Source organism: Vulpes vulpes, chromosome 12 (assembly GCF_048418805.1).
Source record: "Vulpes vulpes isolate BD-2025 chromosome 12, VulVul3, whole genome shotgun sequence".
NCBI lineage: Eukaryota > Metazoa > Chordata > Mammalia > Carnivora > Canidae > Vulpes > Vulpes vulpes.
Window position 1 is genome coordinate 171,305,206 of NC_132791.1, and position 25,211 is coordinate 171,330,416.

At 40.8% G+C, this 25,211-nt stretch overlaps 1 protein-coding gene across 10 annotated transcripts; it reads left to right on the plus strand.

Annotated features, from left to right (window-relative positions):
* Window positions 1-22,152, plus strand: MPHOSPH6 (M-phase phosphoprotein 6). Of its 10 annotated transcripts, none has more exons than XM_072731449.1 (6): window positions 19-132; window positions 942-1,049; window positions 4,918-5,030; window positions 17,918-18,008; window positions 20,939-21,033; window positions 21,452-22,152. In XM_072731449.1, exons 3-6 carry the CDS (start codon window positions 4,921-4,923, stop codon window positions 21,585-21,587), a joined length of 432 nt encoding a protein of 143 aa, XP_072587550.1. In that variant the 5' UTR covers window positions 19-132; window positions 942-1,049; window positions 4,918-4,920; the 3' UTR covers window positions 21,588-22,152. The 10 variants fall into 10 exon arrangements, 7 of the variants coding, with proteins under 7 accessions (XP_025844833.1, XP_072587546.1, XP_072587547.1 ...); XR_011996107.1 differs by lacking the exon at window positions 942-1,049 and adding an exon at window positions 274-646 and having other exon boundaries at window positions 23-132; XM_072731447.1 differs by lacking the exon at window positions 19-132 and adding an exon at window positions 338-646.
* The last annotated feature ends 3,059 nt before the right edge of the window (window positions 22,153-25,211 follow it).

The window sequence follows — 25,211 nt, forward strand, 5'->3', positions numbered from 1 at the left end:
GCGCGTGCGTGCGCGTGCGTGCGTGCGTGCGCGTGCGCGGCGGGGGCTGGTGGTGGAGCGCGGCCCCGAGCAGGCGCCAACATGGCGGCCGAGCGCAAGACGAAACTGTCCAAGAACCTGCTGCGCATGAAGGTGCGGGGACGGCGGGGAGGCGCGCTGGGCGACGGGGGTATCTGAGCTTCCCCACCTGGCCGGGGCCGAGGCTGCAGACGCGCGGGGGCACCGGGGCGGCCGCGGAGGGCCTCCAGCTCGGACATTCATTCATTCACTTAGCGCTTGGTCTGGTTCGGGCCCTGGGAACGGGATTCTGAGTCCGGCGGGTTCGCTCTTAAAGCCCGCGGCGGGATAGGAGAGCGGCGGCAGCGGGTAGGATGCCGCGGCGCTGAGCGGTGCCCGGAGCGCCGGGAGCTTACTTGGCTTCCGCGGGAGAGGCCCTTGGGTGAGGGGGGGCGGGGCGGGAGGGTAGGTGCGAGGGGGGGCGGGAGGGTAGGTGGGAGGCGGGGCGCAGGGCCGCGGAGACCCAGGGAAAACCGGGTGCACGGCTCTGGGACGCAAACTCGAGAAAGCCGCTGGGATTCCCAAGAACTAAAGATCAGCCGGCAAGTAGCAAGAAGTGGGCCTGAACCAGCAGCCAGTGGCCACATAGGTGAGCAGTTTTAGGCCAGAGGAAGAATTATTATTATTATTATTTTTTTTTTTTTCTCTATGTGAACACGGGGAAGCTATTGAGCATCTTAGCTGTGCTTACTTTTCAAAGTTCCCTTAGCTGCCCTATGGAGAATGCCCTGGTTGGGGGGGGGGGGGCGGGGAACGAGCTAGAAGTTTTGATCTGGTCGCAATGGCGATGGGAACAGAATTAGAACAGTTGAGGTGAATGTCTTCGACTTTCAGCAAAATTGATTTTTTAGATTCGAAATTGAATCCATTTTTTTTTTTTAAAGATTTTGTTTATTCCTGAGACACAGAGAGAGAAAGAGAAGCAGGATCCCTGCAGGGAGCCGGATGCGGGACTTGTTCCCAGGACCCTGGAATCCTGACCTGAGCCAAAGGCAAGAAGCTCAAACACTGAGCCCCCCGCCCCCCAGGCGCCCCAAAATTGAACTCATTTAACAAATAATTTCAAAGTGGAAAAAAAAAAAGGCAAGGGCACATAAAAGGAATATAGGAATTAAAACAGGGGAAACAACCAGGCCTTAAAAGCTTGAATAATAATAGTAAACATTTGTCGTTTCTGCTATGTGCCAGACAGCTGTTCTACGTGCTTTGCCTGTAGCATCCATGTAGTGACTCTGCAAGGTAGATGCAGTTATTACTGCTCTCCTACAGCTGAAGCACCAAAAGAGAAGTAGCTAACTTGCCTGAAGTTACACAGCTAACAAGTTGTGTAGACAGAACCAAACTCAGGCAGTCTTGCTCCAAAGCCCCTGCTCTTAACTGCTTGTCACTGTCAGCACAGTGTAAGATGTCGTGTTTAGAGAATAATTTCCAGAAAAAAGAGGAAGCAAGGCATAAATAATGTTTTGAAAGATTGGAGAGTACATGTTGCATGGGCCAGATTTAGAGTTCAGCTAGGGTGTAACTAGGGATGAATAGGGTGAGTGAGGGTGGAGGGTAAATCATAATTTATAGTTTCTAAAGTTCTTTTTTCCTACATATTATTAGCAAAATTTACCCCACAGAGGCTTCTTCTGACTCTGAGTTTGCAATCCAAGAGGTAGAGTGGATTGGCAAAGCAGGCACATCAAATGAAGATGTCCTGAGTGATTACAGCTCCGACCAAAGAGCTGACTCAAGAGTTAGAAAGGAAGAAGTTACCATAAAAAAAGTATCAACTCCTACCCCAGTGGTTGGAGAAGACTCAACAGGACATGGAAGCAAAGGAGAGGGGGGGGCACTATGACACAGATTTTCTAGTTGGGTCAGCAGCTTCAGTTATTGATACTAAAGAATTTATTGGTAGGATAGCAAGAGATACCATACATACATACAGAGTGGAGTGTCCCATGAGAATGAATGGAACAGCTGCATTAGGTTGCTGTATCCAGTGTAACTGTTCAGCCAGAGCTCAGTGTAGAGCAAGAATGAAAAGAGTAGAGGATTTAATACTAATACATTTGTTTTGAAGTGTACCTGAAATCCTCTGACTTGGTCACCTGTTAGGGACTGGAGGGTGATCCTGAAAGGAGTAGAAAGTGAAAGATGTAGGTGGTATTCCTGTCAGCGTGATGAAATGATTGTAAAGAGGGCGCTTATTTGTGATGTTAGCTCCTTTGGGCTCTTAAGGTAGGAGTTGGTAAACTTTGTCTCTGAGAGGACAGATAATACATACTTCAGGCTTGTGGGCCAGTTAGTGTTGTACCTACTCACCTCTGCGATTGTAGCTCAGAACCAAATAAACAGATCTTTGTTCCAATAAAACTTTATTTACAAGAATTGTTATCTAGCCCAGAATTATAATTTGTGATGCCTGCTGTAGACTCACTTGTGAGTAAAGTCAAATCACTAAGCTTTTTTTTTTTTTTTTTAGGATTTTATTTATTCATGAGAGACACACAGAGAGGCAGAGACACAGGCAGAGGGAGGAGCAGGCTCCCTATGGGGAGCCGGATGTGGGACTCGATCCCAGAACCCCGGGATCACAACCTGAGCCAAAGGCAGATGCTTAACCACTGAGCCACCCAGGTGCCCCCAAAGCATCTGAGTTTAAAGAGAACCATCCAAGAAAGAGAGTCTGGGAAAATAAGTCTGGAGTTACATTCAGAGAACCTTTATTGAACTCTTCTTGTATACCAGCTACAGCCTAAGTACTAGTAATAAAAGATGAATAAGAGACATGGTCTACTATTCAGAATCTCTGTCTTTTGGGAGACAGAAAAGAAGCATTAATGAACAAAAAGCCAGTGCTTATCAGGCTCTTAGATGTAGGGAAAGATGTTCTTTTATGGGAAGAGATCTCTGAAGAGCTTGACCAAACACCAGTCAGGGAAGGCCGAAAGGACATGTGCTCTGGGTTTTTTCAAGATAAGAAGATGGAAACATGATGTTGAGTAACAGAGGAAGCAGGACTGGGAAGTACATTACTACATTCCAGAAACTGCCAGTTTTTTCCTTTGGTGAGGGCTTATGCAGAATTAGGTAGCTACCACCACATTCATGATACAAAACTGTTCCATCACCATGAGGTTCCCTCAGCCTCTCCATTTGTAGCCACACCCAGTCTTTTCTACTGTCCTCAAGCTCTGACAGATCTCTTCTCCATTCCTATAACTTCGTTATTTCAAAGATGTTCTATAAATGAAATTGTACATATGTAACCTTTTTGAGATGGCCTTTTTTTTTTTTCATTCAGCATAATTCATTTGAGATCCAAGTTGTTGAGTATCCTTAGTTCCTTTTTTTCAATTGCTAAATAATATTCCATGCTATGGAAGTACCATAGGACTTAACCATTCACCTTTTGAAGAGTATTTTGATTGTTTTCAGTGTTTGGCTATTAACAAATAGAGCTGCTGTGAATATTTCTGTATGATTTTTTGAGTGAACATAAGTTTTCATTTCTTTGAGATAAATGCCCAAGAGGACAATTGCTGGGTCATATGTTAAGTGAATCTTTAGTTGGGTAAGAAACCAAACTGTTTTCAACAGAGGTTGTACCATTCGTATTCCTACCAGCAATGTGTGAGTGATCCAGTCTCACCTCATCCTCATCAGAACTGGATATTATCACTGTATTTTATTTGTAAATGTTTTTCAAAGTTCCGTCATTGCCTTTAATATTCATTGGTAAAGCCCTTTTGCCTAAAAATGCTTGTATTTTTGGAAAGGTTGGAATGGAAGGAAAAGTAATATAGAGCTCAGACAAGGAAAAGAAATAGGGACAAATGGAAACTAATAGAACTCTAGACCTAATTTCTGAAGGTTCCTGGATATTTTCTGAATTTATTTTTTCCCTTATTAATGTTTTATCATTTTGCTGTGATCAATTTCCTGTGGTGTTCACTGATGCCCTGAGGAAATAGAGTTATTGTTTATGGTGGGAAGAGACTAGCAGCTGGACTGCCAAATTCTCTCCTGGCCTATTTTGAGTTGAGCTTCTGCACATCTTAGAAAAAAGAGCAGCCGTAGAGGTAATCAGCCTTTCAGAGGACAGCAAACCCCTTACTATTTATCATTCATCATGCTGAAACTGAAAAGGAGACAGTCTAGACAAAGTCCCTGCCCTCGAGCTCTTCAGAAGAAACAGGTACTTGAGAAATTAAAATGTAGTGAGACTTAGAGGATGTCATATGAAGCATCTAAGAGAGAAGTGCCAATTTTGTCTGCAGATGTCAGATTTCACAGGGATGGAATAGCTTTTACTATATATCAGAAGGGCTAGGAGTTGCCCAAGTAAAGGAGCATGAGAAAGGGTCCTCCAGACCAAGATCAGCTGGTACAAAGACTAGTGGACTCCATGCGTCATCAACAGATTCAGAAAGTACGGAGTCTCGCCTCCTCTTTCTGCCCCTCTCACTTTGTGTCTCTACTTGCCCGTCCTGATCTGTATCTTCTGTTTTAGCCCTTCCCCACTGGCCACAATGTAAAACTGAAATATTGATGAGCTACTTACCAAATACAGTTTTTTATTGCTTGTTTTATTAAATCAGACAAACTGAAGTATGGTAAAGATCTTTCCAAGGTCTTCTGAAGGAAGCCCACATTACTTTTTTGTGTGCTCTAGCGGGCTCTCTGTAGTCTGCTGTGACGTTCTCAAGGGCAGAGCTAAACTTCTGCAGTCCCACCCCCCACCCCACCCCCACCGAGATGGTATTCCTGAGAAATGAGGGAGAGCACATAGAGGAATAAAGTTATTTGAGTTTTCCTCAACTCTAGGTTGAGAAAACTAGCGGCTGACATGATTTTGTTTTGTTTTGACAGTTCATGCAAAGAGGACTGGATTCGGAGACCAGGAAACAACTAGAAGAGGAAGAAAAGAAAATCATTAGTGAAGAGCACTGGTATTTGGATTTGCCAGAGCTTAAAGAAAAAGAGTAGGTTTATTAGAAATTATACTAATGATGTTTTGGGCCTTCAGAGGGAAATCCCTGTAAATGGGACTCATCGTTCTAGTGTCACAAGGCCCATAATATAGTAGCTGCTTAGTTTATTGAATTAACTTTTCAAATAGTTTTCTAAAATTATAAAATCTATATAAGTTCTACTTGGATTTATGCATTTTTACTGGCCCTCATTTATAATGTTGTTCTTTTTTTATTTTGAATAAAGGAATCTAGCCCATTTGTCACTGGTAATAGCTGGGGAGCTTTTATGAGAATCTGTGGTGTGTTCCCCTATCACGTTAAGTTGGAAGGAGTGTACTTTAGGCCTCTCCAATTTTGTTTGAACAGAAGAGTTCTTTAGGCGAGCTTCCCTTTTTTTAAAAAAAAAAAAGATTTTTATTTATTAGAGAGAGTGTGCGTGAGCAGGGAGGAGGAACAGAGGGAGAGGGAGAAGCAGACTCCCCTCTGAGCAAGGAGCCTGAAGCAGGGCTTCATTACCCTGAGGTCACAACCTGAGCTGAAGGCAGGTGCTCAACTGACTGAGCTTCTCAAAAGCAAGTCAAGAGTTGTGGATGTGTTTCTTTTTTCTTTTTTAAAAAATTTCATTGCTGTTTAATACCAATCATCTTAACTAATATTTATTGATTTTATAGCATGTTCCAGGAACTAAACTAAGCATTTTAAATCTCTTAATTATTTAATCCTCAGAGCAGATATAGAAGTTTGCTACTGTCATTCCATCCATTTTATAGCTGAGGAATCTAAAGCTGGAGGGAGAATAAGTTGCCCAGAGTCAGCTAGCTGGTTATGACTACCATACTAGGCTGGGATACCATACTAGACTATTCATGTGTTTGATGCCTGAGAAATAGTTTTGAATAAAGGAGTGATTGATTCATATCATCTGTTGACTTTTATGTAAATTCTTCTTAAAACTATTGTTTGTCCTCGGTGCTTTTCTTACTTTAGTAAGGTCTATGGTACGGTAGTTTTATTTAAACTGCCAGATGATTGAAGATGCTGCTTATTCAGGCATGTTTGTGTTTTTCCTTTCTATCCCTAACAATTTTTTTGTTTTTAACATGTTGTATTCCCTTATTCACTTTGCTGACCTTCTCTGGATCTTTTCTGGAAGGCTAGATACCCTTCCCTAATGATAGAAAGCATGCCCCACCAAGAGATATGGAAGGAAGGTACTTTGTTTTCTCTGCTTGCTTCTCTGCTTGCTTTTCTCTGTTGCTTCTCAGAAGAAGCAAGGTAGCTGTGAGGAAGGGGAAGACAGTGCCAGAGACAGTGTGGGCTTGGGGGCGGGGTGATATAGGAAGAGACCATTACTGGTAATGTGCTATAATTTAATTTTATATCTTGACTAAACTTACACAAAGTATTCCAGATATTTTTATACTTATTGTTATTAAGGAGCAGAATGATTTCTGCCTTGTTTTCAGTATTTAATCCCCCCAACATAACATAGTATTCCCAGAAAAATGACCTTTAGATTCCTTTTCTAGGAGGCAAATGTCTCTATCCTTTTGAACTACTATAACAAAATACCACGGACTTGTAGCTTATAAAGAACAGAAGTTTATTTCTCACAGTTCTGGAGGCTGAAAGTCCAAAATCAAGGCCCTGCTGTGGTCCTATTTTGGTGATGGCCTTCTCCCTGGTTCATAGCCAGCACCTTCTCACTGTGTCTTCACCTGGTAAAAGGGGCTAGGGGCATCTTTCTTTCTTTCTTTCTTTCTTTCTTTCTTTCTTTCTTTCTTTCTTTCTTTCTTAGAGCAGGGGGAGAGGGGCAGAGGGAGAGAGCATCTCAAGCAGATCACGCACTAAGCATGATGCCAACTTGGGGCTTGATCTCTTGATGCCAAGATCACAACCTGAACCAAAACCAAGAGTCAGAGGCTTAACTAACTCTGCCACTCAGGCACCCCAGGGCTAGGGGTTTCTATGGGGTCTTCTTTGTAAAGTGCTAACTCCACTCACGAGGGCTCCATCCTCATTATGTGACTTCAGCCACTTCCCAAAGGCCTCATCTCCTAACACTGTCATCTCTGGGCATTAAGATTTCAACATACATATTGTGAGGGATACAAGCAGTTAGACCCTAGCAGTAAATAATAAACTTCTGCCATTATTCAGTGCCTATTTGTGTAGATGTGTATATTAGGTTAAGTTGTTGGCAGGAAAAGGTGACACTATCAAATTGGGTTACTTGAGAGTATAACAGTAGGGCTCAGGGAAGCCACCAGGGACGTTGCATACCCCAGCTTGTGTGGTGGGAGCAATTTCCACTCCAGGCACAGAGGGTCAAGGGGAAGAAGTGGTCACTGAATCTGAAGACCTCTTACAAGAGCTTCTACCTTATAAGAGGGCACAGCCAGCCTGAGGAGTCCTCCACAGGAAGGACCCCTTCCATGTATAACATTCAAATCAGCCTCCCAGGATACGGAGTGGGGGAGATAATGAGAAGTAGATCTGAAGAGAAAAACGGATGGTATGGCCTCAGGATTTGTCTTTTTTAACATCCCAAATAGGGAGCCCGCAGAATGGATTGGTTAATTAAGCACATGGGCTCTGGAGTCAGGCAGACCTGTGTTTGATGCCCAGCTCTGCCACTTGCTTACTTGCAACGTTGGGCAAGGTACCTAGCTCCTCTTTTGTCAACTGTGTATTGGGTATGATGACAATGTCACATGCATTTTGAGAAGTAAATGAGCTAATATATCTGATGCACTCACTGCAACATGTCAAGCACAAAGCGTAATAGATAGACTCTGCTGGCACAGTTATTGCCCTGTCCTTGAATATTGTGAAATTCATCCATTCCTTCCTGCTCTTCTATGTTTGCAAGTCTTTCCTCGGTAGTATCATCTGAATTATTCCAAAGGGTATACAGCTCTCTTTGAAATTGGAGACTTCGCTTTGTATATGCTTTGGAAGTTTAGAGGTTGCCGTCTATGATGTCAGCCATATCACATGGCAGTTCAGTGAGGATGATTAGGGCTCTTCAGTCCAGACATCCCCTGAGGGGATGCTGCTGCCAGTGCTTAAGCTGCGAGGGGGATGAGGGACTGGTTGCTTGACTCAACTGGGAACACCTGCCGGGCCTTCTAAACACCCCTCCAAGAGCTCCTCATAGGGGCTGAAGCCTTAGTGTAGCCATATTGCAGGTCACCTGCTCCTGCCCAGCCCTGCCATCCTCATTTCCATTGAGGGGCATCTTCCAAAGAGCACTGGCCCATGATACTTCTGCACACAGTTCTGTCTCAGAGTCTGTTTCCAGGGAATCTAATACAAGATGCTTGGAATAAGTTCCTAGAAGTAGAATTTATCAGATCAAAGATTCTGCTGTGTTTTTGCTATACTATTTCTCTCCAGAGGATGTGCACTAGTACAGAGAACAGCCAGCATAATTGCTTTTTTGCCATAAGATGCTGCTTTAAAAGTATACTTGGCTACCATGCTTCTTGTGCTTGCATATTGTATCCTAATGAATGTCATCAACTCTGAGATCTGAGATTGTACCCTACTTGCAAATTAACAGGTTAGCTTGCCACAGTTTCATGGATGCTAGTGGAAGGTACAAGACTCTTGCTTCAGACACAAGGACTTCCTTACCTCACAGGACAGCAAACAATATGAGCACCTCTTTGGCATCATTTCCCCCTTGCCCCCCAAATCTCATGGGGGATGATGTGGCAAGGCCCTGCATGTGTTGCTCACAGTAGTTTTGCATCATAGCTGAGAAATCCTGAACTTAGGAAACCTATTATTAGGCTGTAAGCCAACTTGCCCTTAGCCCCAGGAAAGACATTATTACACTGGACATTAAGCAAGTCTGCACTTTGCCTAAAGGAAGACGATAGCTCTGCCTTTCAAAGCCGTTCACTATATATATCCCTGAAAAGATGTTCTAGACCAAAAGGGCAGTTAGTGCCCCTTATTCACAGGAGAGACCCATTAGAGAATTGTATCCCTGTAGTGACTTTTCCCCCTGCTTTGCCATGCTTGTTATTTGTGGCAAGACTAGTTTTGTTTGTTTTATGTTTTAAGCAGTAGTTTCTCATCTGTAAAAATGGATGAAATAATATCCTTGATGTGTTTTGGCCCTAAAATTATGGATCCTTACTAACAAAAATAAGGACTTTAAAACACAGAATACTTAGTTAAGTTTTAGAATATTTAATTTTTTGCTAACTCTATTTAGTTTTACTAATTATTGAAACTACTCATAGATTATGAAACACCTGTGTTCCTTTTTATATTAAAGTTTTGTGTTAGTAGAAACCCCTGAAAAAGCCCTTTGACAGGAGCAGTGTTCCTGTTGTGCATCCATTCCTAGCCCCTGGTCTGTCTTCTGTCTTAAGCAAGTGCTTAAATGTGTAGTTATGGTGTTTTCCTGAGGGGGTGATGCATTTGGGAGACAGATGAGGTTTTATCAGCTGCACTCTGTAAGGACCAAGATTAGGCAATTGACAGGGAATCCCACGTTTATGGAAAAAGCTGAACAGAAGGCTCTGGAGAATGTGTGCCTGAATTTAGGCTCCCTCAGGGAGGGTGGCTCCTGAAGGAAGTGTTGGCTGGACTAGAGGGCCAGGGAGAGAGGAACCCAAAGAACAGTGATTCTCAAAGTTTGGGGCTCAAGGACCATTTACATTTTAAAAAATTATTTGGAACCACTGGAAGAGCTTCTGTTTGTGTATTTTATTTTATGTCAATATTTACTATGTGAGAAATAACAACAAATTTTTAAATGCTCACTTTAAAGGCAGACTCCTGTTGTTAACATGTTAACATAGTAACACATTTTTCATGAAAAATAGCTGTTTCCCAAGACCAAAAAATGTTACTGAGAAGAATGACATTGTCTTACACTTTTGTGAATTTTTTAAATGTCTGGCAAAGCAGAAGATGGGTTGATTCTCAGGGTAGATTTTCTAAAGTCCTGTACTCAGCCTTTTGTGGTCTGTTGTTTTGGTTGAGGCATGTAAAGAAAATCCTCCCTTACACAGGTGATATAATTGAAAGAGAGAAGTATTAGAATAGCCTTTTCAGGTAATTCTTTGACACTATGCCAAAACTCAGTAACTAGTAGTTTCTTTAAAGTTAACCGCAGTATGGAATCTCAGAACATCAATACATTTTTCAGAATCATTAGTCTACCTTGCATTTGGAATAGATCTTTTATCCACACATGATTTCATAACATCATGCATTTCTCATTTGGAAAATATTCAGTGAGTTGTATAGATTTTCTAAATGTTAACTCATTTCCTTATATGATATCAAAAACCATATTCATTAATATTGCCCTGGGTTTCATCAGAAAAATCTTTTAAGTATTGAGAAACTCTTGAGCCCAAGATGACATACATAAGCTATTCAGAATTCTCATTTCTGCCCGAAAGCTTGAATTTTTAACCGGCAACAGTATTGTCGGTTGTTCCTTTGAAGTGACAGGTTCATTTGATTCATTTTCAGAAAAATGTTTGCCAAGTACCCAAGTTTGAATAACCATAGTTATAGTGTTCTATGGAAAAAGTAGCTAGTTCAACTCAGAATTCGATCACACAAGTGCATTTCCTCCAGATAGTCCTCATGCCTCACTATGCAGAGGTACTTAACATTTTGCATGCGGAATATTTTTGAAAAGTGTAATCAAGGGCCGAGATTAATGAAAATTAATACTTTTTTTACTGCCTCATCAAAAACATTCGTATTGGCTTCTTTCCCTTTTTTATTTGAAAGCCAGCAGTGAATAATGCAGTGATTACCAGCATAGTATGGTGTCCCTACTTTACTTCATGGCAAGATGAGCTCTTAAAGTTGCTTTTGCACCCTCTGTGTAGATGTTGACACAGTGAAGAAGACGACACCTTAGTGTCACTGTGAAAGTACTTTTGACCTCCTACCAGTGTTCCCTTCTGCATTCCTTCCTGGTCATGGAAGCCTCCTGGCTGTTTCTTAGGCTGGATGCTTGCACTCCCTTCTCTGGGCCTAACTGGTCCCACAGCTGCTCTTCCCCAGGCATCATGTTTTGTTCCTCGTTGCCTTCCGAACTTGGCTCACACATCATCCATCCAAGAAGCCTGTTCAGACCACCTTTTCTAAAACAACCAAAGACAAATTATCTTTAGATAAAAAGAATCTGAATGAATTGGATAGAATCCTGTTTTCATTCTGTTGCTGAGCTAATGTGGGTTCACTGCTTGCTGAGGTACAGATAACGACTACACCCACTGGGTGGAACGGTTGCACAGAGGAAACTTTTTGCAGCAAGTAAAGAGAATAATTTCCAAAGCTATGATTCTCCCAAGTGAGGGTGAGTGGGTTTCTTTTATTTAGGGTTAGGATGATTATTCAGAAAGGGGAGCTTTGTCATCACATGTGGAGGCAGACATGAAGTCATGTAAGGGTACTTTAAAACACAGGCCTACGTGTGAATCTTGTATTAATGAAGCTTGTGCTTCTCAAGGGTGGAGACTAATGTTACAGTGAAGCAGAGGTAACTGTCAAACAAGGGGAATGGGCTGACGGCGTGCTTGAGAGCTAGCTAGTATAACTGGATGGGCGGGGTCTTGGGCTCCTGATGCAGGGCTTGCTTTACTTTTGAAACAGCTGAGGGAGTTTTACCAGTTGTTGTTGTTTGTTTTTTTAAGATTTTATTTATTTATTCATGAGAGACAGAGAGAGAGAGAGAGAGAGAGAGGCAGAGACATAGGCAGAGGGAGAAGCAGACTCCACGCAGGGAGCCCGTGTGGGACTCATCCTGGGACTCCAGGATCATGTCCCCCGCCCCCCCCCCACCCCCCCCACCCACCAGCCAAAGGCAGGCGCTAAACTGCTGAGCCACCCAGAGATCCCCACCAGGGGTTTTTTGTCTCTGATTTAGTTAGGCTATTTCCTGGCCTGGCAAAGTGTTAGTTTTTGCTTCCTCTTTGTCTTTTTAAAATGTTTAACTACTGAAGTTTTTGTATTTCTTTGTAATTCGGACACCTGCTGGGAAGTTGTGCTGGGAGCCTGCTTGTGCAAGGAAGGCTGCCATCACGGAAAAGCTGGGGACCTAAAATGACTTCTCTGATGGCGCACTTTGTCTTGTCTTTCTTTTTCCAGGGACCCCTAACTCTTTCCGCTTACAGTTTCTCTTCCATACAAGTGGAATTGCAGGGTCATAAGGTTGGCATATAGTTAACTTTATGAGAAACTTTCAGGCTAGTTTGCACAGTGATTGTACCGTTTTATACTTTCACTAGGAAGTAGAAGAGTTCTGGTTTTTCCACATCCTTCCAACATTTGGTGTTACTCTTTTTATATTCTGTCATTGTAGTAGTATCTTATGATTCTTATTTTTTATTTTATTTTAAAAATATTATCTATCTATTCATGAGAGACACACAGAGAGGCAGAGACACAGGCAGAGGGAGAAGCAGGCTGCATGCAGGAAGCCCGATGTGGGACTGGGTCCCGGGACTCCAGGATCACGCCCCAGGCCAGAGGCAGATGCCCAACCTCTTGAGCCACCCAGGCCTCCTCCTTTACGATTTTTAATTTGCATTTTCCTAATGACTAATAATATCAACTTTTATGTGCTTATTGTCATTTCCATATCTCCCTTTATGAAATCCCTATTCAAATCATTTGCCTGTTTTTAAAAGTGAGATGAGGGGATCCCTGGGTGGCTCAGCGGTTTATTGCCACCTTCAGTCCAGGGTGTGATCCTGGAGACCTGTGGGCCCACATCAGGCTCCCTGCATGGAGCCTGCCTCTCCCTCTGCCTGTGTCTCTGCCTCTCTCTCTCTCTCTCTCTCTCTCTCTCTCTCTGTCTCTCATGAATAAATAAATAAAATCTTAAAGTAAAATAAAAATGAGATGGTTCTTTTTTCTAGCATTTTTTTACATATTTATCCATCCCTCTATACATCTGTCAATCCATTTTATTTTTAGCATATTTCAGAGTAAGTTGCAGACATGCATATTATTAACTAGAATTCAATATTTGTGTAGGGTTTTGTTTTGTTTCTTGAGATAAAACTTAACATACTTCTATACAGGTAGGAGTTCTTTATATTCTGAATACAGGTCCTTTAACAGATGTATGTATTGTGAATATATTCTCCCAGTTTGTGGCTTGCCTATTTCTTTTTTTTTTTTTTTAAGGTTTTATTTATTAGAGAGGGGGTGGAGGTGGGGAGGAGCAAAGGAAGAGAGGGAAACCCACTCTTCACTGAGCAAGTAACCCAACTAGGGGCCCTGTCTCAGGACTCTGGGATCACTACCAGAGCCAAAGGCCGGTATTTAACTGACTGAGCCACCCAGGTGCTTGCCTTTTTATTTTCTTAATGTTGTCTTTGATTAACAGTAGTGTTGTGTTTTGTTTTGTTTTTTTCCTATAGAAAACCGGTGATCCCAGTACCATTTATTGAAAGTATTTTTCCTTATTCATTGCATTGTTTCAGTGCTATGGTCAAAAATCAATATGCTGTGTTAGTATGGAACTATTTCTGGACTCAATTCTATTGCATTGATAAATTTTTTCAGTCCTATTAACTTGATTGCTATGGATTTCAATCTTGAGTCTTGTAATCTTGAAGTCTAGAAATCAGTGCAAGTTTTCTACTTTTATTCTTTTCATGATTGTTTTGGCTAGTCTACACCCTTTGTATTCTCATATAAATATTAGAATCAGCTTATTTCTCTCCATCAGCCCCTTCCCCTGCATAAGACTTAGATTGGCATTGCATTGATTCTGTATTTCAACTTGAGAATTGGTATCTTAACAAAATTCTGTCCTTCAGTCCGTAAACATGATATGCCCATTTATTTAGCTATTTAATTCCCATCAGTAATGGCTTGTAGGGTGGAGTGTAGAGGTTTTGTGTGTGTGTATGTATGTATATATATATATATATATATATATATATATATATATATATATATATATATCAGTAAATATATCCGTATGTATTTCACATTTTAAATTGCTGTTGTAAATGGCCTTTTCCCCAGAGTTGTTTGTTGTGTTAATATATGTAGAAATGTTGTGTATAGACTTTGTATTCTGTAATTGTGCTAAATTGATTCATTAACTGAATCAATTAGGTTGATTTTGTTTTGTTTTGAAGATGTTATTTATTTGTTCCTGAGAGACACACAGAGAGAGAGAGAGAGAGAGAGGCAGAGACACAGGCAGAGGGAGGAGCAGGCTCCATGCAGGGAGCCCGATGTGGAACTCGAACCCGGGTCTCCAGGATCAGGCCCTGAGCTGAAGGCAGACGCTCAACCACTGAGCCACCTGGGCATCCCAACTCTAGTGGTTTTGTATGGGTTTCTTAAGATTATTTACAAATGCATTTGTCATCTACAAAAAAGAAAATGATAACTTTATTTCCTTTTCTTTATTTCATTGGCTAGGATTTCATTGGTTAGGATTTCATTGGTTAGTACAGTGACATCCTTGCATTATTTTTGATCATAGGGAGAAAGTATTAACTGCTTTACTGTTAAGTATTAAGTGGTGTGTGTTTTCATAAATGTCCTTTATCAACATGAGAGATTTTCCTTTCTCTTCTAGTTTCCTGAAGACTTTCATAAATGTTGAATAGTGTCCAATCATTTTTAATGAGATAAATGATCATACGATTTTTCTTCTTTCCTCTGTTAACATGGGAATTATCTTGATTTTTGAATGTCACAACCATACATTTCTGAAACAAATCACCCCTTGGTATTCATGTTTTAGATTTGTGTGTGTGCGTGTGTGTGTGTGTGTGTATAGTTCTTACAATTTGCTAATATTTTAGTAATGATTTTCACATTTATATTCATACAGCATATTCTACCATAGGTTTCTTATAATGTCTTATAACATGAATTGGAAAATGTCCCCTCCTTCTCATTTCTTAGTTTGAGTAAATTTGGTATTATTTCTTCCTTAAATTTTTTATAAAATTCACCAGTGAAGCCATCTGGGTCTGGAGTTTTCTCTGTGGAAAGATTCTTAATAGTGAATTCCATTTCTTTAGTAGATTACAGGACTATTCTTATTTTTTATTTCAGATTCTGTTTTTCTGTTCTAAAATTTTATATTTGGTGAGTTTTCATAGTTTCCATATTTTTGTTCAGGTACCCTAGTTGTGTCTTCATTACATTCCTGTGTTCCTATAAATCCTTGAACATATTTCTAATAACTGTTTTTAGAGGCTCCTGGGTGGCTCAGTCAGTTAAGTGTCCCACCCTTGATTTCAACTCAGGTCATGATCTCTAGGCTTAGGAAATAGAACCCCATGCTGGGCATGGAACCTGCTTAAGATTTCTCCCTCGCTCCCTCTTTCTACCCCCTCTGCCCCTGTCTAAAAAAAACTTAAAATTGTTTTAAAGTTCTTCTCTGTTAATGCCATTATCTTTTTTTCTATTGACATTTTTTTTTCCTGTTTATGGGTCACATTTTCCTGCTACCTTACATACCTAGGAACTTTTTATTGTGTGTCTCACATTATGTATTACATTGCTGAATACCTGGATTTTGTTGTCTTCCTTAATAAAGTATTGAATATTCCCTTAGACAGTTAATTTACATGCCAATCAGCTTGGTCCCTGTTTTTGTCAGAGTAGGTTTTACAGCCCTGACAATTGTTAAGATGAGTCCTACTGCCAAGGTGTGATGTTTCTGTTCAATATCAAAGAGTATTCAGCTTGGTTGCTCCACTCTAGATAGACACAGCTCAGACATTTCCCTCCTTTGTGCAAGGTCTTGTCCAACATACAATGTTAGGGTAAATTTTCTTTCTCGGGTATGGTATGCTGGAAAATGGTCCCCCAAATAATATCCAAGTCCTTGTCCCTGGAGCCTATGTTAATTTATATGACAAAATTGACTTTGCTGGTATAATTATGTTAAAGATCTTTAGATGGGGAGATTATTCTGGATTGTCTGGGTGAGCCCTAACTGCAATCATGTATGTATATCTTTATAAAAGGGAGATAGAGGAGAATGCAGTGTGACCATGGAGGCAGAGTTTAGGGTTGTGCAATCACAAGCCAAGGACTTCTAGCTGTCAGCAGAAGCAAGGAATGAATTCTCTCCTCCAGCCTCTGGAGGGGGCACGCTCAGTCAACACCTTAGTTTTGGTCCAGTGAAACTGCGGACTTCAGAATTGAGAACATATATTTCTGTTGCTTTAACCCACCAGTTTTGTGATCATTTGTTACAGCAGCCCTAGGAAACTAATGCACCAGCTAACTGTTCTCCTGGAAATTTTTTCCCCCGACTCTGTTGGACTTGCCTTGCTCATAGTCAGCCTGGTATTTGGCCAGACATTCAAGGAGACCGTGAATGCAGGTCCCAGAATTTCTCTATGTGTCTTCCTTTCTCTGGGCTTGACCCATTATACTTCACCCCCCTCTATAGACCTGAACTTCAGTCTGTCTCTTCAGTTTCATAAGACTGGGCTCAGTTAAGGCTCCACAGGCTAGAAGTTGCCTCCAGTCAGAAAGTGGGCATTCGTTGCCTTCAGTCAGAAAGCTTACTTTGGTTTTTCCTCTCAGGCACCACAGCCCTGTGCTTTGACTTGTTCATTGTTTCCTCTTAGGTCCTCGTTTATCGTTGGCTGAAGTAGGAGGACTAGCTTGATACCAGCTGCCTTCTTAATGGCCAGGAGTGAAATAATCTGCTTCATTTTTTTTCACTGTGGAATATAAATCATTTACTTATCGCTTGGCATCACTCTAGAATGTGATCTCTGTGAAAGTAGAAACTCGTTTTTGTGGCTGTTCCCCCCAGCTTCTAGAACACTGCCTGGCAGAAATGTTGGCTGAGTGAGTTGAATGAGTGAATCTTGACACAAGAAGTAGGGCCTACTTTCTGCCAAAGAAGCCCTAAAGGCCTGGTACTTACTTTCCTAGTGTGCTTTATGGTTGGTTGTTTTGTGGTTTCGGGCAGTAGTCAGCTATGCTCACCTGGAACTAAGGTAATAAACTGGTGACTCAGAGGAGACTTCCAGGGTATCACTGGCCTCCCAGTACCTTCTGCTGTCCAGAGGTTAGCCTCAGGTGCAGCGTCATTTTTACTAGGGTAGATTTTACCATGCTTTTGGTTTTGGGTTGATGACCTAGCTACCCTAATTTCTGCCTATTTTCCATTCCTGCTTATCCAGCTTTCCAAGCGATTCTGTGAGATGCCTGGTATCCTTTCAATAAATTCCTTCTGTGCTAAAGTCAGTCATTGTTGTTTATAGCTGAGAGCTCTGGCTAATACACTCCTACACCTGCCTGGGACTCCCAATTTCAGAGTATTTAATAAGAACTTAACAATATTTGGGCGGGGGCGGGGGGGGGACGTTAACATCAAGAAAACTGCATCAGGGATCCCTGGGTGGCGCAGCGGTTTAGAGCCTGCCTTTGGCCCAGGGCGCGATCCTGGAGACCCGGGATCGAATCCCACGTCGGGCTCTCGGTGCATGGAGCCTGCTTCTCCCTCTGCCTATGTCTCCGCCTCTCTCTCTGTGTGTGTGACTATCATAAATAAATAAAATTAAAAAAAAAAGAAAAAAGAAAACTGCATCAGATTTTAAAAATCTAGGTTTATTATAAACAGTCTAGGTTTCTGCATTGTGTGGGCATTTATGCAAATTAAATGTGTAATTTAGACAAGGCTGTGGCTGCAGCCTCCAGCTCTTGTCATCTAATGCCTTTGCTGGCCAAGGTAATCAGTTTTTATTTCTACCCCTATGTTAGAACTAGAAGTCTTACCTTATTTTTACTTGATTGTACTAAGAACCGTAAGTGAGATCGATTTTTCATCTGAAATCTTGACTTTTATTTGCACTGCTTTGTTATAAGTAGACACGCTAGTAATACAGGTTTATTTTCCCACTTAGATGTTTCATAATAGAAGAGCAGAGTTTCTTGTTATGTGAAGATCTTCTCTATGGAAGAATGTCATTCAGAGGATTTAATCCTGAGGTTGAGGTATTAAATATAATTGCTTCAAATTTTAAAATTTTCCAATTGAATTCTTTCTGCTAATAATTGGGTTTCGTTTTTTTCCCACCAGGTACCATTTCTTCTCATTATATACAAAATAACAAGTTTTGAAATACCAGTGGAGCTATTTAAAGAAATTGCAACCCTTGCAGCCTGGTTTTATGGTAGAGTTAGTAGATGATTTAATATAGCAGCACACACTCCATGACAGCGCCCTGCAAGTGTTAGAGTTTTAACTCAGCTCTTTCACAGGAACGTCTGGATTTTGTTCATATGAAGCTATTATGAAAATTTTTTTCTGGCACCTATAAACGTATCTTTTCTAATGGAAAATTATGACTTAAAAATTGAGTACTTTGACTTTTTAATGGGCAGGCTTTAATCCAAGCTTGTAAATTGATTTTTAAATGAACCTTTTGGAAAGTTTGTTTGAAAAGTAAATATTTACCTTATAATAGCTGTTAATTTGAATTTTCCTGGTTCAGGTTTGTAGAGATGCACAGATCTTCATTTAACAAATATTTATTAGAATTCTGGCACATGTACTAAAAACCATCCTGTCAGGTATTCCACCAACGAAATGGAGGTTTATGATATAAAGCTTTAGTTTTGTAACTATCACTTGAAGCCAGGGTTTCTCAGCTCTGGCACCACTGACATCTGGAGCCAGATAATTCTTTGTGCTGGGGGCTGTTCTGTGTATTTTAAGATCTTTAGCAGTGCCCTGGCCTCTACCCACTAGATACCAGTAGTGTACACATGCATACATACACACACACACACACACACACCAATTGTGACAACCAAAAATGTATCCAGACATTGCCAAAGGTCCCTTGGTGAGCAAAACTACCCCTGGTTGAAAACCACTTCTCTGAGAACGTCTATAGGGAACCATAGTTAACCAGACTAATCACCGGAGATTATTTAAAGATTGTAGGTTTTCTTCTCCCTCCCCTCCTTTTCTGAGGGTGTTTGGTAATTAAAGTGTTCTATTTATACAGTCAACACTAAAAGTGTTTGTTTAGAATAGATATTTTTCTTGGCTTGGCCTGCTTAAAGCTTTAGATTAGGAAAAGAAAGAAGGCATTAGGGTAAAAGGGGAATCTGGGGGAAGCAAAGATAATAAGTATATGATGCCCAGAGACTAGAGCTGGGCGTAAGCAAGCACTCCAGGGTATGTCTTATACAGTGGGAAGGATCCTGATGTGGGAGGCTATTAGAAGATGGCTTTCGTGACTGCTGCTCTGTAACACTGAGTACATTCTCTCTGGGGAAAGGTTTTGAACTGTTTGGCTTGCAGATCTGAACTGTTATGAAATGTGGGAATGATTAGGTGTATATACCCGGTTATGAAAAGATACCAACTTGAGAGCACTTATTTCATTATAAGTAGGACGTACTTTGAACACATTTTAGCCTTTTTTTTTTTTTTTTTTTTTTTTTAAGATTTATTTGAAAGAGAGAGTGCGGGGAAGCAGAGGGAGAGAGAAAGAATCTCAAGCAGGCTCCCCACTGAGCTGGGAGGTAAACACAGGGCTCAATCCCATGACCCTGAGATCATGACCTGAGCAAGAATCAAGAGTCAGATACTTAACTGACTGAGCTACCCAGGCACCCTGAGAACACATTTTTAATATTGTATGTCTCTTTAGTGACACCTACTATGGAGTTTATTTAGTCAGTAAATATTTATTCTGTACCTGAGGTTCATCAGATCCTCTTGAGGCACTGGAAATGCACAGGAAACTGAATTCTGTGCCCTCACAGGGCTTATATTCCCAGAATTTTCTCTTTAGTCCTTTAAATGTTGGAAAAGCTAATTGAAACTAGTTTCTCTTCTGCTGTCCCTTCCTCATCCTGCCTTTGCTAAAAAGAAGGTATTGTACAATAAAAATAAATTTTTTGGAAGATTTTATTTATTTATTTATTTATTTATTTATTTATCCATTCATTCATTAGAGACAGAGAGAGAGAGAGACGGAGACCAGGCAGAGAGAGAGACAGGCTCCCACAGGGAACCTGATGCAGGACTCAATCCCAGGAACCCCAGAATCACGCCCTGAGCCAAAGGCAGATGCTCAACTGCTGAGCCACCTAGGCATCCCCAAAATAATTTTTTAGTCGGGGTAATGATCAAGAAATGTTAACGTGAGAAGAAGAAATGGAGGTGAGACTATGGCACATGGACATCATGTAGAATGCTTTATCCACCCTTGTATTCTGGAGTGAAGCCAGTCCTCCCCATGATGTTAGAGCCAGCCTCCCAGTCCTTCCATCCAGTAATTTACCACCACCACCAAAAACTGCATTTAGTATCACTTTTGAGTGTAATATTCTTACATTTGGCTCAAAGATGGGAAGTTGGAGGAAGTCTGAAAGTTTGCTTTTTCTTTCCCCCACTCACTAGAGTATATTAGCAGTGTGCCTGCTTTAGATGTAAGTAACTAATAAGATTTACAATCTAAAATAAAATTTAAAGGGGTGCCTGGGTGGCTCAGTCAGTTGGGCATCTGCCTTTGGCTCAGGTCATGATCTCAGGGTCCTGGGATTGAGTCCCACATTGGGCTCCCTCCTTGGCAGGGAGTCTCCTCCCTCTGCCTCTGGCCCTCCCTGCCACTTGTGTTCTCTCACTCATTTTTTCTCTCTCAAATAAAATCTTTTAAAAAATAAATAAAATACAATTTAAATTCATTAATAGGAAGTCTAATCTAATGGGGCTTTGTCATTATTTTTTCCATTCACGGCTGATTTTTGTTGTCACATTGTGGAGTAAAGTATTACAGAACATCCCCTCAGAGATTTGGACTACTCACATAGATTGTGACTTCCTCTTTCTCTACCTTCAAATACATTTGGTATCAGTTTCTTTAATAAGCCTGTTCCAACCCTGAAAGCACTGCTGTATTTTTCAGAAATTAATGCTTCAGATGAATGCTAAGAACAAAGTAGAAGAAGTTGAAAGTGAAGCAGTGGAGCTTGATGTGTCAGATGAAGAAATGGCCAGAAGGTAATAGTCACTTCAGAGCCTAGTTCTAACCTGGGCCCAGCATTCACTGGCTCTCACGTGGATGCTCCACTTCCCAACTGTTCTGTCAGGTGCCCTAGCAGGAAGAGGACTTTCTGCTTTCTCTAAAGTGGGCTGGGGCAGGTTCATACCTGTCACAGGCCAGCAGTTGAGGGCTCTTGTCCAGTGCTGCTTCTAAGACATATTTTAAAATATACCTCTCAAGTTCATACAGGATAGTACCAAAACAAAGTGAAGATTTTAATTCTGCATAGAAAAGTTCATAAATTTTAAATCAGACAGCTTTTTTAAATCATTTTGATTTTTCTTGTTGTATACTTGGTTTAATATTCTTGACAAGACTTGACTCCTACCTTGTTTGTTTGTTTAATTAAATTTGTGCCGCATATCATCTTAACAGATATGAGACCTTGGTGGGGACAATTGGAAAAAAGTTTGCCAAGAAGAGAGACCGTGCTAATTATGAAGAAGATGAAAATGGACACATAAAACCAACAGTTAAAGTAAAGAAGATGTTTTTAAAGCCCCAGGATTAAAGTAGATGCTTTAAGACAGAGCTCAGGGAAGCCTCGTAAGAGTTAGCATATTGTGGAACTCGTTCTGATGGCCTCTGTGTAGCTATTAATACTATAATGTTTATTTGTAAAGAAATGGATAATTTTGGAAATATGCCATTTTTGAAACAGATGTGCGGTGGATGTTATACATCCTTTGCTTAATGGTGTTCATCAGGAATGGATTTTTAGCCCTCGATCTTCAAATATACAGAGGTATGTGGTTGCTTCCTAAAGACTTTTTTGACCTCAGATTTTTTTCTAATAGGGCTTTCCAGTCACTGACCTTGAATTGACACACATAAATTAAATCACTGTTTAAGTTATCCTTATGTTTATATTTTACTTTAAGTTATTAATCACGCCAAGCCAATTTATACATACATTTTGGAATCAAATGTCATGAGGACCTATTATATGTAAATTCATGAAGAATAAATATGCCTCTCTAGCCAGAAGTACTTGCATGCTACCAAGTCATTGTTAGTTTGTGGAATTATAAGTTTTTGCTTAAAGCTTTTATTAATAAAAATTGTTCTGTAATAAATAAGTTTCATATACTTTTTTTGTGCTTTTATGCTTTCAAATAATAGTTTTATTCTAATTCAGTATTGGAACTTTTATCCAAATGCTAACTTTAAGAAACCAGTCATTAATTGAGAATATGGTAATGTGCTAGGATGAACCATAAGAGATTGGCTTTTATGGGTTAAAAACAATTATTAGTTTCTTATTTCAATCATTATGAAAGTCATTAACTCATAAATGTGCCCTGTTCTGTTTAGTCAAAGAAATCATTTGCATACACAAGTCACCACTTTCCAAACTAGCAGCTCACTTGTATAAACTAGAGTTTCTTTCCATATTTTGCTGCTTTTCCATGGGGCCCTGTGTTTTTACTGGCCCCAGGAAAGAAAATGCACTGGGTTTTAGGATACTCCTTATAAAAGTAGTAGTCCCCAGATTGGCTAGTACAAAGCTGCACTGTTTTCCCTGAGATGTATTTAATCTGAATGGTGTCTCCTGCTAATATCTCTTCCATCAGCATTGTATGTATGGGAGAACTCTCTGCCGGCCAATGAAGTAGCAGGGGTGACCTTGTATTGTTCCAGAATTTCAGCAGGATCAAACAAGACCATTCAGGTAATAAAGAGGATAATCCAACAAATATTGGCAGACTATGATTTCACGTGACTTCTCTCTCACTCACAGCAGGCTCTCACACCCACATCCCTGTGTCTGACCTCTGCCCTGATCATTGTGGATCTTCTCCTCAAATATAACATCCATGTTAGATGGATCCTGTCCTCAAACCTCCCACCTCTCCACTCCTACCTCAGATTCTCATTTAACCTCATGGCGATACCACAAGTCAAAAATGGAGAATAACATAGGAACAAGTCTGCAGTTGAGCCCACAGACCTGTATTCCATGGTATCCAGATTCTGGATGCAGTGATATCAGAAAACCTGAACTGCATCAGGAGGGAAGCACAAACCTATACTTGACCACTGGAGATCCTATCAGGTACTTAATCTAGAAGGGCACTGACAGTGGTTGGACCATAATGTTGCCCGAAGGAAAATAAAGCAATACTCTGCGAATGAATAACCACTGTGACAGCTCTGTGGAAGGAACCTGCCCTTAAATGTCAGCCATGTGCCAGCAGTAGTTCTGACATTCATTTGTTTAACAAACACTGAGTTCTTACATTTGGCCAGGCACTGAATTATGGGCAGGGGTTATAAAGCAGCAGCTCTGCTTTACCCATGAAGAAACAGCTACAGAGACATTCAGTAACTCACTCAGTGCCACACAGCTTTTAAGTACTAGATCCAGGATTCAAATGTAGCTCTACTAACCTCAAAGCCCATGCTTGCTCTCATGTCACCCTGTAGGGGAAAGCAAAAGAATAGCATTGGGAAACAGGCAGAAAATATAGCCTGGCTCCAAAATAAAACCATACTTTTTTCCCAAATCTTTCAGAATTCTACTGTACTACTTACACATAGTATCTGTATTGTATAATGACAATTTATTCCCATGTTTTTAATTTTGCTTTTTATAGATGATATAAGTTAGGTTCACATCAGTGTTCAACACAAAAGATTAATTTTGTAGATAGGGTATTCTCAATATTAGTGACCCAGTATTAAGAAAGAATGTACATATGAATATGGTAGCAAGAAAAAAATTATTTAATGAGTGCTCATGTGGAATATAACTCTATGTAATCACTCATTGAGATCACTCTATAAAATATTACCCAATTTGAAAGCAGGGACTATGTCCCACTCTGGTTCTAACCCCACACTCCTCATGCAAGGATTTTTTTTTTTTAAGATTTTTATTTGTTTATTCATGAGAGACACACAGAGAGAGGCAGAGACACAGGCAGAGAGAGAAGCAGGCTCCATCCAGGGAGCCCAATGCGGGACTTGATCCTGGGACTCCAGGATCATGCCCTGGGCCGAAGGCAGGCACTAAACCACTGAACCACCCAGGGATCCCCCACCCCCACCCCATGTAAGGATTTATTAAAAAATAGGTGTTTCATAGATAACTGGAATGAAAATTTTCTATTTACCCAACCTCGCATGAACATATTTAGTGACTCCTCTGAGAATCTATGTAACACCTATTGGACTCCTCAGAGATTTTGCAAGATCATTCTGTCTGCAGGCATATATTCACAAACTCAAAATCTTCAAGCCCCAAGAATAATAAAGTAGAATACACTGTTTTCCCCCAGGAGGTCTTAAATATAAAACCTATAGTTTGTGATGAACCACTTGCTCCCTTCTTATTTAATCCAGGTACCAAATTCTACTCATTTCTGTCAGATGTAAGATGCAAAAGCATCTGAGGCTGGTTCTTCCCAGAAATGAACTCCAGGACCCGCCACATCTGTAAGATCTGGCTGGGGAAATTGGCAGGCAGAGCGTTAAAAGGGACAAATAGCTGCCTCTGATAAAATACAAGACAGACATAAATGACAGGAAGAACTGTTGAGTTATGTAGCACAGTTTGGAGGATGTTGAGAGCCAGGCTAGCCTTTCCTAGCAAGCAAAGGGTTGTCAAAATAAGAACTACAGAGATCAAATGTGGAGTGTTGTCAGTAAAATTCGGTCTCAGGATAAATTTTGAAGTAAGCTGTCCAGGTCGGGTACAGCTCTAAAATTCTTTTTTGACTTTGATATGTCAGAAGACATCAGGAGAGTGTGTCTCTTAGACTTTGTTAAAAGAGAGATTTCCAGAATCTTAAGGGCACTGCCACTAAGTTTGGTTGTAGTTTGTCTAGTAGCAATATGGAACTGAAATACCAACTTTAGAACATTTGCCAGTCTTATGCACAAGTATGGCATCTCGGCGTTTATTTGCATTTCTCTGGCTGCCACTACATTTGAGAAGCTTTTTTTAAATACCTATAATTCCCTCTGCCACCCCCCATCCTGCCCTCGTAAGTTGGATGGCAAGATTGGGATTCTCTGAATTAACCAAGAGAAATCCGTCAAATGGGATAAACGACAATGTAGATATTGCTGGAGAGAAATTTCAAGGGAAGAAAATAATGCCAGAATGTTAGGTTGCTCGCTGGCCCATCCC